Source organism: Ambystoma mexicanum, chromosome 11 (genome assembly GCF_040938575.1).
Source record: "Ambystoma mexicanum isolate Mex_15411 chromosome 11, UKY_AmexF1_1, whole genome shotgun sequence".
In the NCBI taxonomy this organism is placed as follows: Eukaryota; Metazoa; Chordata; class Amphibia; order Caudata; family Ambystomatidae; genus Ambystoma; species Ambystoma mexicanum.
Window position 1 is genome coordinate 421,616,748 of NC_090934.1, and position 18,851 is coordinate 421,635,598.

Genomic DNA, 18,851 nt, shown 5'->3' on the forward strand with positions numbered 1-18,851 from the left:
TTAAATCCTCTACTGTGCAGTGCAGTGATACAGTGTGGCCTTGCATTCACTTTCAAACAGGATGTCCCATCAGCGGAACAATGTCAGGCTCCCATGCATCAATCTATTTTTGTTGCTTTGTAAAGGTTGCTGCACAGTGGCAAAGATACATTCTAAGATGGCTGTCCACAGGGATAATATTTTAGCAATAATCACCTGTTGCAAAGTCTGGAATGAGTGGTAATGGCCCTGTACCTGTGTTAAAGGGACAAGCATAGCGAGGGCCTTTAAAGAGGGTCCCTGGTGCTGTTACCACCCATTCAAGCCCTTGAAATGGGTGATTATTGCTATTAGCACCCTGGGTTGGCAATCTGGTAACCCGGGCTGCCGATAGCCTTGTCTTTTCTATGAATGAAAGGGACGCCGCTAAGACTGTCTCAAGATGGCTGTCACGGAGCTGTTAGAAGGGTCTCCAAGCTTAGCTTCTCTTCCATTTCCATGTAGGCAGGAAGAAGGAAGATGGAGCGGTAGCAGTGGTGGTCCGCCGCCACAGCCATCAGGTAAGTGGGGACGGTTGTGGGAGGGATGGGGAAAATAAAGATAAGGGAAGGGAGGCTGGGGGAAGATGGCGGGGCGGGGGAAGCAGCCACCAGGTTGCTCAGAACACAGGCTTCGATTGGTAGATTTAGCCCAGGAACCTGATTGTTTGCTCGCCCGTTCCAGGGTACTAATGAGAGTTCATTATGGGTTCTAATATGTCTATTTCCGTCTATAATACTATTCTTGATGGTGCCACCCATAATTACTTCAGTGTTTTAAATAAAATATGATGCATGATACCACACCTTTAATAACAAACTTAGAGTACAAGGCAAGAAAGACATATGTGGCAGTGAGACCCTCTACTACCTACTGGCACCCAACGTAGCTCTGCATAATGGGATTCAAAGAAAGTTGTCTACAGCTCAAACAAAGCCTTTGACATCTGACTGTGGCACACAATAATGTTTAATAACAACAAAAAACTAAAGAATTACATAAACATCATGAATACAGAGAATGGGAAGCAGCACAAAAGAGCCAGAAAATCTATCAGAAAAAGAGTTTTGAATTGTGTCCGAAATGCAGGGATTGAAGCAACTCTGCTTAACTTGAAGGTGGGAGAGAACCCTTCAAAAGATTGTGGCAATGATTTCAATTGAACCATCTAGGAGGGCTATTTTAGTTTTGATGGGTCTCGGACACCAGCAGTGCATGCCCACTTAAAGCCCCGGTGAGAACCCATCCCATGTAAGAGCCTGGTGTGAGTCCACACCAACTGACTGCCGGGCCACTCTTACCACACCCATTGCTGCCTGCACAGCTCTCAAGCACAGTTTCCTTCCTTCATAGCCACACAGCAAGAGCCCTGAAGCAATCTGTTGTGTTATGAATCCTTTATATATGACCCCGTCCTACAAAGAAACATTGTTGGGAGGATCAAATGAGTATCCCAGATGAAGATGAACCAGTGGTCGTGTTACTCCTTGACCTTTTGGAAGCATATGACATTGTCGGCCATGACATCGTATCCATTGCCCTGCCAGTATTCCTGGGGATTTTGTGTCCCATAGTGCCATTGACATCATATATTGCAGGGATCACTCACTTCTAAATGCAGAGCGGTCACGTGCAGAGCCCCTCAGTGCTCAGCACTGCTGCTGTGGCTGCTCCCGGTTTTCATGTGTCCCCTCGCCCACATCATTGATCACTGTAACTTTCTCTTTCAAATGTACATGGGTGACGTGCAGACATGCTACCCCATTGTAAAAGGTTGAAGACAACACTCCGAAATGGCAGCTTGCCCAGGGATGTCATTTCACCAAAATGCCAGGGCTAGCGGAAGTGACATCACACAACCCTTGACCTCTGATGACATCACAGGAAGTGGTGTAATTTGACCCCACCCCCAGGTGACATCATGGGAAGTGATGACACACACACTTTCACCCCTTGACAAAACAGGAAGTGGCATCACATAGCATTGTTCCTCAGTACACTAAGAAACATATCACTGTAATATGATATACATTTCATACAAGAATAGATCATCATATGTAGCGTTAATATCAGTCTGTATAGGGCCATTTAACCAAATTATTGTGAATGTAAGCAGACGTCCAAGACCAAATGATGCCATGCAATGGAAAGAAAATACATGTGGCTGTTGCATGAAATGAAAGAAGGTGTGCCAGCAAAGTCAACCCTTAGAAACGGAGCCAGAACCAAGCAAATCTAGTCACCCCCTGTTGGGATATGTAACAACAATAAAACAGATTGTGGCAGGTTATATAAATGTACAAGTGGTGGACGTTTTCTGAAGCATTTTCATCTGTAAGACAGTTCTCACATGATATGATATGGCATTTATAACGCGCCTATACACAAGTGTTTCAAGACGCGACGAGGCAAGGGGGGGAACAGAGGGAGGACAGACAACGATCCTACTAGGCCAGGTGTCATTCAGATCACGCAAGTGCATGGGAAGGGGGAAAGGAGAAGTGCGAGGGGGGAAGGGAGAGGGGAAAGTGCAGTTATTTATCTTAACACTATTGCCCAAGCTGTCTCCTAAATTGCAGACTCTATCACTCCTCTCAACACGTCTAAGCATAAGTCTGGGATCTTTCAGCCTTGGTATACAGAGCAGGTTTGCGTACATCGCCTTTTATGTAGGCAAGCAGAGCGTAAATGGTGCATGAAATGTGATCCAGCTGACAAAGTGGCTTGTGTTCAATTCTATCTAGCTATCATAAAGGCATGTTTAATGCCAAACGCTCCTACTTCTCCATTAACCAGCCTAAAGAGCTTTTCAAAGTTCTTCATTCTTTATCAACAGTCCCTTCTGAACCTATCTTGCCATCCCAGTCTCTGTGTTCTTCACTCTCATCAAATGTTGTTGCAAAGATTGCTAAAATGTGTGAAACCATTGGCTCCTCTGGCCTTCCATCTTCTGCTCCTGATGATGCAGCTTGTATCACTCCTGCTTTATTGTGGTTGGTGTTTATGTTTTTACTACTGCTGAAATGTCAACAGCTGTTTTCAAGCTGAAGTCAACATCCCCTATTCACCCGTCCTCTTTAGCTGTCGTGAATGATATCTTTCCTCGAATTAGCCCTCTGATTACATCTGCTGTTACACTTCTTTCTCTACGAGGCTGATCCCGGCATCCCTTAAGCACACCCTGGTTGTGCCTCTTTTGAGAAAACATTCCCTGGATCCCACTCTTCCTGCTAACTATTGTCCTATCGCTCTTCTTCCTTTTCTAATGAAACTTCTTGAAACCCTAGTTGGTCATCTTCTGAGCTCTTTTCCTGAAGAGTCGTCTTTCCTTCATATATCTCAATCTGTCTTTCGCCCTGGTCGGGGAACTGAACGCGTGTTGAGTGTTGAGTGTGTCATGGAACGAAGAGAGAGAGAGACCCCCCTTAGTCCCACCCAAGGTCTGACACAACGCCAACATTCCTCACCAGTGGTTGCAAATGAAAAAAGTGCCAGTGGCTAAAAAGCAAAATACAGAAACTTGGCAGCTACTGTCTGTCTCCTCCCAACACTCCGCCCGACTGCAGGGGCAGGAAGCTGTTCTGAATGTGCTACCCACATGCAGCATTGGCAACTTGAGTTTTCTGGAAACTGCTAAGTGTGTATTATCCAAAGCGAGTCACATGCTGTCATCATCCCGCCTCTTGCTGCACATTTTCTGAATATTGAAAGTGTTTTACCGTTTGGTCTGCAAATCAATAAGTAGCATGCCGCTGCAATGGGAACCTTGTGTTCTAACGCGACGGCCCCAACATGCATGGACAAGCGGCACTTTCCAGCAAGAGCTGGAATTGGACATGTAAAAGCAGTGGTCGAAGAGGGCGGGAGCGGTCGGGAGCGGTGCTCCTCTACTTCTTTTAATTTAGTTTTACCGCTCCTATACTTTTATTTAAAAAAGAAACCGTTCCGGAATGATTTCGTTTCAAAATAAAAGTGTAGGAAGCAGTTGAAACTTCCACTTTTAGTGCAGTGCACTGAATATTCCCTTAAACTATAGGTGCATGCGTTTGGGGGTTTATATTGTGCATGGGAGGGGATGTGGCAATGGGGTTTGCGGGGAGTGGTGCAGACCAGTAGGGAACATAGCTCCACTACTTCTTTTCGTACACTTCGAGCACTGTGTAAAAGGGCCTCTGAAGAGGATGAATTGCTATGATATGATATAGCATTTGTAACGCACCTATACACAAGTGTTGCCTCGTGCGCAGCCCTTGATAAACAAAAGAACTCAGGAAGAAACGTTAACATGGGCCCACCCCTGCAGGTGCACCATCTGTCAACTCACACGCCGCCCGAAGGAAGCCTCCCAAACGCGGCCCAGTGCCAGAACCCGACGGGGCTCCGTGATGGAAGAGTTGTGGCTCCCCTCCCTGCACGGCTACGCCCTTGACCGAGCGCTCCAATGAGCGATATTTGCAACTGAAGCTACCACTTGGCTTTCAGATCCTGAACTACAGAATGTAAACATTCCTTTGCGACCAGCCTAAACATCAACAATATAAATGCTGCACACTTAGCAAAAGACCCCCACAAGAAAAGAAATGATGCGGCAGACTCACGCAGCATCTATTTATTTATTTGCATTTTTAAAGCGCCCGGGGGCATCGAGGCGCTGTTACAGGAACATGTTTCTCTTAGTTGCGCATTTATAACATAACGCGTTTAATACCCGGAGGTTTCTAAGCGCAGAGCGGGAATCGAACCTGTGTTGCTTTGCGTCCTCTTGTTTTTAAGGCGAGCATGTTCCGCTGAGCTACCCTCCCGGGACATCTTTTCCACAAGCAAACCAGGTGATGTAGGTGGTGCTCCGTGAAGCACACCACAACCACCCCTCTGTGAGAGAGGAAGCCCCATTTATTTTAACAGCTAAAAAGGGCCACTTCCACCCTTGGCCTTCTAATTGGTGAAGTTGCTTTTCATCTCTATACAAGAGACTTGGAAAATAACCCCTCCCTTCCGTCCACCATCTTGCAAAGCGCCTTAGGTATTCCCAAATATTGGAATATAGTCTAGGGGTATTGTCCACTTTTCAAGCATGGTTAAATTGTAATGTGGAAAGCCCTTAAACGTTGTACACGTTATGCTATTGAATGGTGCTCACCCGCTCTTAGATTTGCAGTAGTACTTATGCATACATTGTCATGTTTGCAGTAGTTGCCATGCTCTTTGCAATGCCAGCTTATTACCCATAATATGTGATGTGCAGTACTTAATGTATATTTTTGAATTAGAATGTTCCAGTCACTAATGACACTCTTTCCACCTTACATTGGTTATGTGATACTAGTTTCCTGCTTTGCACGTAGACTTAAAACAGAAATTGACTATGAAAACAAGTTATTTAAAACTGCATTTAAAACCTGATCCATTAGAAAGAGAGGATTCCACTTGCGTGTGCCGCGAGCCCCTCCCCCTCTCACTGTGCCGCTCTGCTGCTTGCCACTGATCGCTCTCCTCGACCCGTACTCCCCAGCAGGGGAGGTGTCACTCTGCTCGGAAGGACGCTGGCCGCGTATAAAGACTGCCCAGCTGCTCCAATAAGAGTGCAGAGCCTGCGACGGGCCCCTTCTAGCCACACCTGCTATTGTTTTCAATAGGGGCAACAAAGGGCATGCCAGGGGTCGCAGTAGAGGTATCAGCTGCGACCCCTAGCAACCCACAAATGACGTCCCTGAGCTTACCCCTCCCATGAAGAAGAGTCAATGAGAGGGGGAGACACAGGTCTATTCCAGTGGTGGATTCAGGCATCCTGCTGGTCCAACCTCAGGACCCTTCTCACTGAATGCTATCAAACATGTGGCTGGCTCTCGGAATTGGGAGAGGCCACGGTGTAAAACAGTGTAAAACAGGGCAGCATCAAAGCTGTCATTGGGGCAAGTGCGTTATGCACAGCAGGTGCTGGGCAGGCAGCTTGACGCTCGCTGTAGCTTTGTTTTGATTACTTAATAATTAGCCAGCAGCAGAAACAGAAATGACCAAGGTTATGATTATTCTTATGATGGTATTTATTGAGCGCGGACCTCGCTTCGGCAAGTCATAGGGGGAGTACACAGTGAGGAAAGCAGTGATACAAAGGAGCGCTAAGGGAACAAGGGCGGAAGAGGCGGGCGGGAAATGGGCAGCAATGGATCTACAAGCAACTAAGGGAGGAAACAAAGGGAAACAAATCACCCAGCCTCAAGTTAGATGGGGTGTAGATGGTGTGTGGATCTAGGAGTTAGGGAACAGCCACTCCTTATAGAGGAGGAGGTTCCAGCGTCTGGGATCACAGACAGAGAAGGCCGGTCTTCTCGTTCTTTCCTTCTTGCACCAGCGGAGTTCAAGTGTCTAGAAGTGTTTTGGTAAAGAGGTGAGATAGCATGTTAACATCTCCATGCCAAAGACACACCAAGCCCCAGTTACTCTGTCAAACTACTGAAACTTCCCAAAAAGAATGAAACTGAATAACAAAAGTGAACCATTGTTCTTACACATTTTAAAACTCTAAAGCCTGTTTCATTGAGATCTTTCATTTTTTGTGGGAAGTTAATTTTAATCATATCATCAACATGTTGCATACAGGCGTGGATACAAAAAAGCAGGTAGCTTTATCAGAAGGGTTTATTGCCTTTAAATCTATATATAAAAGAAAGGTTTACACAGCTCTTTTATGTTCGCATCTCATGTAGGATGACTCAGCCCTGGCCTTTCGGAATTAAAAACTTTGCATTTTGTTACGTATAGTCCTGAATTTATATAGGGAAAATAAAATAAATTGCAATTACCGCACATGAATTTGTTTCTGTTAGAAATGAGTGGGTATGAAAAGTAGGCCATGGTCTGCAAGTGTTGCTATCTCTAGTGGGCTTGCACGCTTCCTTAATTAGCAGTTAAGGTAACCCTCTCTTTTAATTGACTGGTTTAACTTTTGAGTGATAGTGGGTAGTTACCCACTACCCCCAAGCACATTTCTGTTCCAATGTGCTTAGGGCCAGGTTGCCTTTTGGTGTCAGTTGCGCTGTACCTTGGTACGAAATGGATAACGTAACACAACATAACATAACAATGTAATTGTTTTCAATTAGACTAAGGGCCTGATTCATGGAATGTTTTCCTATGGGATTGCACCATTATAAGACACTTCCATGAATCAGGCTCTAAGTGTATACACTTATGGACAGGACATTTTGACCATGATGTTAATGCATGCTCAATGGGAATTTGGATGAGAAGTCATCAGAGAGCACAGATTGGAGGATTAGCAACATGCTTGCGTGGCAGTGAAATTATTCAGTGGTAGAGCTGAGCCAGAGACCTGGTTTGGCACTAAGAGATAAAACAGAATTAAGCTGGCGAAAGATCCTTGCCTTGCCTCCAGTCTGTCCAAACTGCAAAACACATAACCCATGTCAGTACATGTCGACGCGCCCGCACGAAAATTGGGGGTGAGGTACTCCAGTTCTGATGTTTTCCTTTGCTTCCTGGAACTTGAGGTATATTTATAATGGGCAATCTAGGATTACAAGTCCCTGAATGCTAATAACAAAACCAGGACTGTACTATCATCTCCCCAGTTGAATCTATTTATTTATAACATACAAGCAGCAATAGCATTTTTGCTCAATGTACCCCAAAAGGATGGGGTGGGTAGTGGTACACACTGACACAAGAAAGGTAAAGATACATGGTCGTTTCAAGTTCTTAGGGCATTCAGACCAGTGAAGTGCAAGGAGGGGGGTGAAGTACAATATGCTGGCAGGCTTGCATCCGGCCACAGCAAGAGATATAACAGTAAGCAACTCCATGACGTCCTCTATACTGCAAACCCATGTGATAAGTGTGGAGCCGAGGGCCAGGGATCAAAGTTTATAAAGTCTACAAGTATATGCTGTGACCCTTCTGTGGCTCGGGTGCCCTCTAAAAAAAGAGGGGCAATCTGCAGGATCATCTCGTCTGAAAAGATAGATTTTTAACAGTTTTCTGAATGTCCTTCTTCACTGACCCATAACACAAAGCAAGTACTTGTTATCCCCGTTCCATCCGACAAGCACAGTGACAACATGATTTGGACGGTGTCATACACTTTATGCAAGACTGGATGTAAGCCCGGTCTTTAGATATTTGACCACACATCTTCTCACCTGTGACTGTTACAATTTATTTCATAGCGATAGCATTAAAATATACAAATCACATTATAAACCAAACGAGGTAATATGTGAAATCATTATGTTAAGCAAAAAGAGAAACAGCCAACGCTTTGTTTTACCCTTCTGCATACAACTGTACAAGCATAAGATTTCAAAGTAATACCATCCTAAAAAAGAATCTCTTGTGGGTTTAGCACCTGTACATTCAGGACTTGTACATACAACAGAAAAAGTGTAACAGTCATAGTTTGACCAAGTCTTACAGCTCTTTATTGCTGAGGAAGTCAAATACACATGAGACTTTTGTCATGTTTAATTTGTGTGCATGTGAATCCAGGCGACGACATGGAAATAAACGCCTGCCAAGCACACACAGATCTTCATTGAAATGGCAGTAGGTACCACAAGAACTGTGAAATGGGTTTGCAGGCGCAGCTGTGCATGATTTCTGTCAACATTACTCCTGCAGACAGCCCCGCTCTGACACCTGCAAGAATGATCCCAAGAGGCGGTGACGGGAGATTCCAGGCATTCCCCCCACAGCAAGGCTCTGTGCTGCGGGCGGGCTGATAAGTCAGCCAGACACCGTGACCCACCCCAGGCCAGGCAAGACTCTTACTTTCCCTTATTTCTGCATGAGGAAGTGGAGACACAGCTAGCGTTTTGGGCTTTTAGTGGCTCAAAAAATGAGTCAAACTCGGGCCAACCACTTGATCCGGTCCGTTCCAAACGGGGCCTAGCTCGCACAACGCTACTGGTTCCCCCGAAAGGCCCGATGTGCTAGGCGAAGCTGAGGCCATTGGCATGCCAAGATCATGGCACGTGACTGAGACAACCCTGTGCCTTATGGCTTTTCGGAGGCACCGGCGCCGCATTGCCTTCCAGGGCCCTCAGAGTGGGGGAGAGAGAGGGGGCGGAGGAGTGGCAAGGGGGGTAGTTGAAGTAATCTTGACTTGCTGGTGTGCCCTGCTCCTCCTGCCTCTGCAGTGATTCCACTGTGCTGTATTAGGAATCCCCAGAAGACATTTGGACATGTTGGATTGGGGTCAAGTAAGCCAACGACCGAAAGAATGACTCTGCATTTCCCTTAAATGATGCTGATAGAAAATTCAGCTTATTCACAAAATGTTTCCTTCTGCTTTTTCAAAGATACACTGGATCATTAGCACTGCTGCCAAAAGTATCACTTAAAACCAGTGCTTCAAGTGGGGTAAGAAATTGAGAAGGGGGGGATTCGTTTGGGGGCGTGGCTTTCATTGTGGGTGTGGCCTAAAAGTGCACAAATCATTGTAAGGTGCGCAAACAAACATATGAATGTATGTGAGCATTTATATGTTTGTATGCATACTACTATGGTTTGTGTACTTTTCAAGCCACCTTTTATAAACATAGACATTTGTAACATATTTCTATGTTTCTAAAAGATGGCTTGAAACGTACACAATTCAAGGCATCTTTTATAAAGCTTTGCCAGCGGAGATAGGCGGCTCGGGCTCTGTGATCTATCTGCTCTGAGCAGAGATCACTGAACACGAGGCGCCTTTCACCCTCTGCGAACCTGCGGGCTCCGTGATCTAATCTGCATATTAGGCTGAGTAGTGTGGGCTCGCTTTGCTCTTCTTACCAGATCCCTACCTAAATAATAAATCACAGACCAATTATGTTTATGGAAAAGTTGTAGGCCGTAGGCATTTTATTTTCTTACAGAAAATACAAAACACAAAAATCAATACACTGCCATATGCTTTTGGGCACCTTGTGTCCAGTCCCGAAGGCGCCCAAGGCTCCTCCTGAGTCCTTGCTATCCCTGGGCCTTCGTTCCTGGGCACATGCCGCCACACCTGAGCGGGTGTTATTCGCGCCCGTTCAGGTCCCCCCCAAAAGCACCCTACCTACAACCCCGTTCCTGGAGTGCCCTAAAAATGTTGTCAGAAAAAACCCCCATCCCCTTCCTTGATAGGTGTACCCCATCCTGGTGAAACATGTCCGAATTGTTCCGGTGTAGTCCATGTTTTATGAAGTGTAGCCCTGTGCTCTTGCAGTACTTTTCTACTGATTTATTTAGTTTCTTTCTGGCTATTTCGATTGCGTGCCTCCTCTGTGCCCCATACCAGACCCTTCTTGGTATTATTTCTGACATGAAAATCCCGGTTTTCCACCAACTGCAGGCTATGCTATGCAGCCACTCGCAAATGTTCCTCTGTAATTTACCCCTATTTGTGCTCGCCAGGTCGTTCCCTCTGAGGTGTATAACCAGGTACTCGGGGGGGGGGGGTTCCTGAAACCTATCAGGTCCGACAGCTTGTTGTGAATGTCCTCCCAGTGCATCCCCGGGAGGCCCCAACCGGATGCAATTGTGTTTTTGAAATGTAGTCCTTGCTTCACCTCTTCCAGCCACCTGCCTGCCCGGGTCACGAAAGAGTGCCCCACTATCCATGCCGATTTATAGGGTCCATCCTCGATGGAAACGGGGGAGATAAGTGTTTATATCAGTTCCTCCCTTTTGTATTTTTGAAAACACTGCAACTTCCATTCCCCAATTCTTTTCACTCCCTTTGCTCCCAAGCCCCCCGCCCATGCAGAGGTTGCCGCCCCTATCCTGAATGAGTGTGTTCCAAATTCGGCTGGATGCCATCCTGCTTTTGCCACCGCCTGTTTCAATACCGCCTGAAACTGGTACCTGCTGAGTGCGCTGCCATCCCTATGTATTAATAGCTGCCCGTCAACCTCTGGTCGGAGATCTAGGAATTCTTGAGTGATGCATCTGGGACAGTGGTCCTCCTCTCTGATGCAATTGAGGTCTATTGCTCTCCCCTTCCCCGTTTGGTCTGTTTTAGATTTCTTTAGCATTATAGACATCCCCTTGTTTCCCATACTAATATCCCTCCTTGCCAGGCCGACTCCTGCCACCGTATTACTGGCCACCAGTTCCCCTACCCTGAAAGCCCCGTATTATGCCAGCGCAAATGCTGCCCTGAACAGCGCGGTTTCGTACGTGCTGCTGCATGTATCTCGTAACACTTTTAACAGAATTATCAACTTCCCAAAGTTCACCTGCCTTCTGTTATCTGGTTTCTTCCCCTCTAATTTAGCCCATCCTCTCATAGCATATTTTATTCTAGCGCTGTCGGTTGGGTCCGGTATGCCCGCCACTTTTGTGGTATATGCCACCGCCGCTAGGTGCTGCCGCCCAGCTTTTGTTTTTCCTTTTGGCAAATGCCCCTTCGAGAAATTCACACATTTTTTCGGTTGACATCTTTTCCACCTCTTTTACACCTGTTTCCACCAACACCTCTTTTACATGCTTTTCGTACTGCTTACCCGTTTTGTACGTTAGGGCATTCCTGGTCAGTTTGTCAATGACCCGTTCCGTTCTCCGTTCTTCTCCCACTTCTTTAGAGTCGACCTTGTAGCCAACCGTGCTTTCCTTTCCAGTGCCTCCAGCGGGACCCATGCCTTCTGCGGCATTGGCGTTCTTTCCTTGTCGGCGTCCGGTCTCAGCTCCCTGAATTTCTCCCACAGAAAGCAAGAGATTACATCAGCCACCACGTTTGCTTCCCCAGCGATGTGCCTCGCCCCTATGCATGTATTCTTTTTTAGACTTTCCAGCGTGATTGCCCGCATTAATTCCAACACTATTATGCATGACGCACTTCCTTTATTTAACACGTGCACCACCGCCATGTTATCCTACCATACTGCCAACTCCTTGTTTCCTAGCTCTTCCCCCATGCGCATAACGCAACCCATATTGGGAAGAGCTCCAGCAGTGTTATGTTTTTTGTCCATTCCGCCACCTGCCATGTTTTTGGCCACTTGCCTGCACACCACTGTTTCCCCAGTATTGCGCCAAACCCAAGGCCACCTGCTGCATCGGTGAACAACACCCTTTTCCTTTCCTCATTTACCGGTGAGCGCCATATCACTGACCCATTGAAGTACTTCAGAAATTCTGCCCACACTTCCAGATCTCTCTTGATTCCTCCCCCTAGCCTGACTCTGTGGTGCCCCATTGTAGCCCCTCTTTTTTCAGCTCATTGCTTCTCTGGAACACCCTCCACTGTGGTATGACTCTTCCTGCGAAGTTCAGCTTTCCTGCCAGCGCTTGCAACTCTCTCACTGTCACTTTCTTTCTTCCTTGCAGTTCCTTTATTGTCTTCTGCTGATCCGTCACCTTGTCATCCGGGATCCGGCACACTCCCATGCTTGAGTCAATTTCTATTCCTAGGAATTGGATAATCTGCGCTGGGCCCATCGTTTTCTCCCCCGCCAGTGGAAAACCCTACTCGCTTGTTATTTCCACAAATTTATCCAGGGTTGCTTTGCATAGCTTTGAACCTTAGGGCCCTACGAATAAAAAATCATCCAGGTAATGTACCATCATGGCCTCCCCCATCTCTTCTGTGACTGCCCACTGCAAAAATGAACTTACCCTCTCAAAATATGCACATGAGATGGCGCACCCACCGGGAGACATTTTTCGATTAAGTATTCCCCCTCCCAATGAATACACAACCACCTTTGAGATCTGCTGTTGACTGGCAACAGCGGGAATGCTGATTTAATGTCTGCTTTCGCCATCCATGCCCCTTTTCCCGCTTTCCTGACCCGTTCTACTGCCTCCTCGAAGTCTGAATATGATACTGTTGCATCGCTCCGGGCAATGCCATCGTTCCCCGAGGCCCCCGGGGGGTAGGATAGGTGGTGTATCAGCCTGTATTCCCCTTCTTCCTTTTTCGGCACCAGCCCCAGTGGAGAGCATATACATTCTTCAAATGGTAAGGCTGTAAAGGGGCCCTCTACCCTACCCCGTTCTACCTCTTTTCGGATTTTACTGGTCACTATAACTCTGTTCTCAGTTGCAGACTTCAGGTTTTTAGGAATGTCCTGCGCTCCCTGCCCGGTAAACAGGATGTTAAAACCTTCTCTGATCTCAACTGCTGTTTTTTGGTCTGGGTATTTCTGGAGCCAGACTTCCATCCTCTCAATTTTTACTGGGGTGGCCCCCTTCCCGCCCCAGCTCTTATTTTCGCGTCTCATTGCTTCTGCCGCTTGGAGCTGCGGCTCTTGTGCACTTGGAGCTGCTGTGGTCACCCTTACATCTCTCGCACTTGTGGCTGAACTTGCACTTCCATCCCCAGCTACAGGGTACTTCCTTCTCAAAATTCCGACATTGTCCTGGTTCTGCCTGTGTTGCCCCCGTGCTCCCACTGCCCCCCCTGCGTGGTTGGGGGCAGGCTGCTCTGCCACCCTCTCCGTGACCCATAGTTCCTGCTCCGAAAACTCTGGTCTCTATTTCTGTCATAGCTGTATTCATATCTTCTGTTATTGTATCTATAATCAGCTTTGTAATCATTCTGCCAATATTGCCTTCTCTGCTGCCTTCCTGCGCTTCGCTCCTTGGAATCCCATTTCTCCATCAGCACATTAAATATGTAGAGATTAAAACTTTCCTCATCCCCTCCCATATCCGGAAAGCAGTCCATCTCCTTTCTGAACTCGTGATCGTACTCCAGCCATGCGTCTCCCTCAAATGCCGCGTGTAACTTCAGCACCCTCTGCTGATACGCCACTAATGCTACCCCGTCTTCTGGGAATTTCTGTAATATAATTGTAGACGTTATGGTGAAGGCCGCCATCCAGTTGTCAAAATTCCTTACTACTGGCCCCTTTTTCAGTAAGCTTTTCTCGTCCTCCTTAATGTCCTCTAGTGCCACATTCATCCCCCTCTTTTGACAATCTAACAATGTGAAAATATTGATCAATTCCTTCCTCCATATTTTCTCCTTTACTTTGTCATTTATATACCAAGCCATTGCCTTCATTGACCTGCCCTGTGCATCTTTACCCATGGTTGGTCTGCCATATTTCGTCATGAGTGGTCCCCCAACATCCGCCGCTGCCACTGCCGGTACTGCCACCGGTGGTGCGTCCCCTGCCACTGGAGCTGCTGGTGTCCCCGTTGGCACCACCAGTTGTGGGTTGGGTCCTTGCGGTGCTCCCCCTGTGTTTGGCCCTACTGCTGCACCTTGTGGCGCCGGGACTATTGGTGTCCCTTGTGGCGCAGGGACTACTGGTGCCCTTTGTGGCACCGGGACCGGGGTTTCCCTGGGTTCTGCCCCTGGCCCCCCTGCCCCTCTCTGTTTCTTCCTGCTCACCACTCCTCTCCATTTTACCCAAGCCCTTAAATGATCCCTTTCTTCGTCATCACTGCTTTCTTCAGTTGAAGAATTCCCCTGCCGCTCCTCCCTGGATCCCTTATCACATCTGCTCTTCTTGCCATTGGTTCTGGGCGACTTACCCGAAACCGTGACGCAATTATTTAACATTTTTATGATTTTATTCCCCACATTATTATTCACAGTACCTTTGTTTTGATCTTTTCTTTTCTTCCTCTTGGTAGGTGCCTCTGTCTGTTCCTCCGATCTCTTCGACTCCTCTCTCCCTCTCTTCTGTCCTTGCGGTACCTCGTCTTCTCCTTCGCTGCTGCTGGGCTCTATGAACAGCAAGGGTGACATTGCCTTTGCCCTTTCTTCCTTCTGCATTATCTCCAGCACCCATTGTGCCCCATATTCTTTCTCTGCCTTCCTTGTCCATTCTGAGAATTCTTGAGCCCTTTTTGCTCTTCCTTCCGCCATCCTTCTCGTCTGAATTCTGTCAGCCACGCCTTCCTGCTCCTTCACACTGTGCGTCCTCTGCTTCTCCTGCTCTTCTACTACCGATCTTTCTCACCTGTCTCGCCTGTCCATGGCGAAAGTGCTCTGTTCACGTGCTGCTGGTAATTCTGCGTCGCTCCTGTTCCGGCACGGCTGGGCGAACTAGTAGCCACTGCGTTTAGACCGAATTAAGAGGATGTGGAAAATACGTGAGCCCGCAAGAGCAAACGTTTTTCCTTCCCCTTATCCAGGCACTAAGAGCCTACCCGAGAGAGGTGAGCTCTTCACCTGGTTTGTGCCGCCTCTCCTTTTCCTGGCTTACTTATACACCCCAGGCCTTTTGTTCCTTCTTGGGGGCCGGGTTCCCCCTGGCTGTTATATTTCGCACCTTCCCCAGGTGCTGCTTCCTGCCCTTTCCTGGGCTTTTGTTTCTTGTGGCGCCGTTCGGACGCCCCTCCCTATGCTTTTGCGCCGTTTCCCCCCACCCCGCGCCTAAACTCCCAGGCCCTCCATCGTCCTGCATTTCATGCGGCCCGGGGCCTGGGCCATAGATCACGGAGCCCGCGGGTTCGCGAGGGTCAGTGAACTGGGGAGGGAAACCAAAGGGGCAGTAACTTCCTCTGATGACCCTGATGAGGTGTCGTCAGAAGAAGTTACAGTGACTGTCAGAAGTGCCGCCAGCCTCAGCGTTGCTGTGGCTGGCTGGCACTTCTGTCAGCTTGCCCGACATAATGGCGGGTGCATCTCCCGTCACGGCTGCGGCCACGGCGGGATAATGCGTCCCGCCAATGTTGTGTGGGACCGGGGGCCCCGGCAAGGCCCTGGCTAAGCCCCATTTTCTGGAGACTGCAGGAGCCCGGCCTGGCAGGCCCCGGCCCACTTAAAGCACTGCTTAAAACTATCCAAGCAGAGCTCTCCGGCGCCAGGACAGGTACACTTCCGGTTCACAGTGCAGCTGGTGAGTGTGCTGTAGTGTTAGGCATCACTGTTGTGTTTGTGACAAATCAACTTGCGGGGCACCAGTGGTCCAGGGATAAATATCGGTTTCTAAACCATCAATCAGCCCCACATCTCTAGTACACCAGAAGGGATCCTAACAGATTGGAAACACAAGTAAATTATAAACCTCCTTGTCCAATTTTGTTAAGGTGGACGGAACGGCAGACTTATCTCTGCAAGGTTATGGATTGTTGGTTTGTTGCAACACAGCAAAAATACAACTATTACACAATGATAAAAGGGACGTTCCAGTCAAGGTTGTATACCAATATCTACTTTATTATTATTACAACAGACAGTTCTAGCACACTACAAAATACAACCCACCCTGTAAAGGAACACAGAGGACAGACAATTTCACGAAGGAAAGTGGTGCACTCTGGGTACTGACAGGAGGGTAGTCTGTAAAGCAATTAGTCTTAACTGTTCAAGTTTATTTGGTTTCAGCACCAAGGGAGCAGGGGGTTGTAAAGGTCACTAGAGGCCTTCAGAGAAGGACCAGGGGGACAGAACCACAATGTACTTGCTGCTTGAAATGACCTTGATGCTCGACAGCGTCAAGTTGCTTCCAGGACGCATTGCACCTCCTGCGACAGAGTTTGAGACAGAAGACAGCTGCGGGTATGAGGTGGCAGTCAGTTCGGCAAGCGAGGCTGGACCGACAGCTGCAGGTTGGCCTACACGGCGGCTCGGGGTCAAGAATCATTGTCTCTGTGCCGGTTGGCAGATCTGGAAAATTGTTTTAGGCATATCGGACGGCTTTAGTGACTGCAGAATGACAACAGTCATGGTCGGTTGGAGGGCTCGACTGCCTCGAAAGTGTCCTTAAAAGATGTATGCTGGTTGATGCTTGTTGTGGCACTCCTCCTAGATTTCGCAGGGCTTGTGTCGTCCTTTAAGGCGAATGGCCCAAAGCTGAGGAAAGTGTTTGCAGGCAACAGCCTTGTACTTTGTTTAGAGACTCCCTGGCACTTCCCACCTAGGAAGCTTGCTGGCAGAACCTATCAAGTCACACTGTATGCTGGATGGGCACTGGTTCTGGAGCTTCTGGACGGGTCCTCTGAGGTCGGTAGCTCCCTCTGTTCACGGGGAGATGTTTAGGGGAGGGATCTTGCTTCCCTCTTGAAAATCCTGGCTTCCTTCAATTGTAGAAGCTGGAAGGTAGACTGTACCTTCAGCTAGGGTCCAAATGAGTGCTTCTTACTCATTTCAAAGTCATTGAATGATCTGCTAAGTGAGGGGCTCAGCCCTCTTTTTAAGTAGGTTGGGCCCAAGTGATTGGTGCAGGCTAAGCCTACCTTAATGAACCATACATGGGTCCCCACCAACAATCTTCTTTTATACGTGAGGTCATAACCAGAGTGCTTTGCAGCAGGAAAGGTAGGGGTGACAACATGTACTACTAAGTCCCACCCATCTTCCTGTCTTTTGTGGAGTGTCTCTCTGGTTAATTGAGCTCTCTATGACAGCGCTTTGATCAGGTCTCCCTTGAAGTGTGTGGCGAGAACAGACTTTCGCCTACATCAATACTTCTTTTTTCTGAAAGGGGCTTCTCTGCAGGGGTTGCCTACTGTAAACCGTTGTCCCAAAAATGATAGTCACTGCCCTTCATACACAGTGGTGGGAGCTAGCTTCAAGTTGGTACATTGCATATGAAAGAGGTTTTGGTGTTTCCTGTCCCTGGTGTTAGTTCTGTGACCCGGCCTCTTTGCAGGCCTGCTTTCATTTAACTCTAAACAGTATGCACTGCCACCACACAAACTATGACAATAGAACAGGCCGGATCCATGGAGCCTTTGATATTTAAATTAGGCTGCCCGTGGCCAGAGGAAGGTGTTGCCTTCCCCCTTCAGAGATGCTTTGATGTACCGGTGGCTGCCACATTCCAGCTAAATGTGACAGGGAGGACTGCACCTGTAGGCTGTGTCTCACCCCTCGGCGTACACTTGACTATGTGTTTGTTGTGCGGTGAACAGACGAAAATGTGTGCAGATTAGCCCCACCCATTTTCTGAGGTTGATCACCCATCATTCATTTTAATCACACAACTTCAGAAAAGCCCAGGCGAGCGCACACTCCCCGTGCGGATGGTTCAATTCCTCACAGTGTTCCCCTTCTGTGTTCCCTCTTCCACAGGTGATGCCCAAGAAATCAACAGCGTGAAATGGGTCGTGGCACTAGTTTATGGCCAAACAGGTGTACGCTCCATTGCTTAAATATATCAAAAACTTTTGACCTTGCCCCTTAAAAAAAATATAAAATACAAAACATGCATGACCAGCAAGCCTTCCTATTGCCGATGTATCATTGGTCACACTATTCAAAGGGCAAACTAAAATTGATTGGGAATTAAATGTATAGAACAATTGGAGTTCATATAAAGAACAGAAATGTGCGGCATGTGAATCACCCCCCAGGGGGTGGAACAGGGGTCAGCGTAGTGTGGGCCTTGCTTGCGCAACTCCCGCACGTCATAGCTCACAACCATTGGCGGGATGCAAGCGCCGATGACACGAATCCTGCAGAGAGTGGCACTGCCAACCCTTACCTCCTGCCTTTCTTCTTCTCACTCGGAGAGTGCGGGACATCCCAGGAGCGGTGGCGCCACATTTGTCCCGGCGGCTGCAGCCTGGCCCTTGGGCCCCCTTGACGCCTCTCCCGCAGGCCTCCAGAGTCCCCCTAGCTGCCCGTCCAGCTTGCCATAGCTCTGCCCTCTCCCTCGCTCCATGCAACCCACTGTTATGGTTTTAACTACCGTCTCTCTGTGTTTCTTCCTCTTTCTAAACTTCCTGAAAGATTTTTTTTTAAATGATTGTATTGTCATGTTGAACTAAAACGACAGCGACCCGGGGAGGTGGGAAGTGGGGAGGGCCTGTGTGGGTGGACGGCACTGAAAGTCCCGCTTCCTGCTCAGACACCCGCAGCGGCAATCGTGCCCTGTAGGTCATCTGCACTGGACTTTGCAGTGCTGGGATTACACTACAGCTAGGCGCCGTGCACGGAGCGGCCT

At 48.0% G+C, this 18,851-nt stretch overlaps 1 protein-coding gene across 2 annotated transcripts in view; it reads right to left on the bottom strand.

Moving 5' to 3' along the window:
- Positions 1 to 18,562, bottom strand: part of DGKZ (diacylglycerol kinase zeta) — a 1,700,725-nt gene extending 1,682,163 nt beyond the window's left edge. For both annotated transcript variants that reach the window (XM_069623235.1, XM_069623234.1), the window contains exon 1: positions 18,390 to 18,562. In XM_069623235.1, coding sequence (XP_069479336.1) covers positions 18,390 to 18,451 — 62 coding nt within the window. In that variant the 5' untranslated portion in view covers positions 18,452 to 18,562. The remainder of the gene's footprint in view (positions 1 to 18,389) is intronic.
- Positions 18,563 to 18,851: the final 289 nt, after the last annotated feature.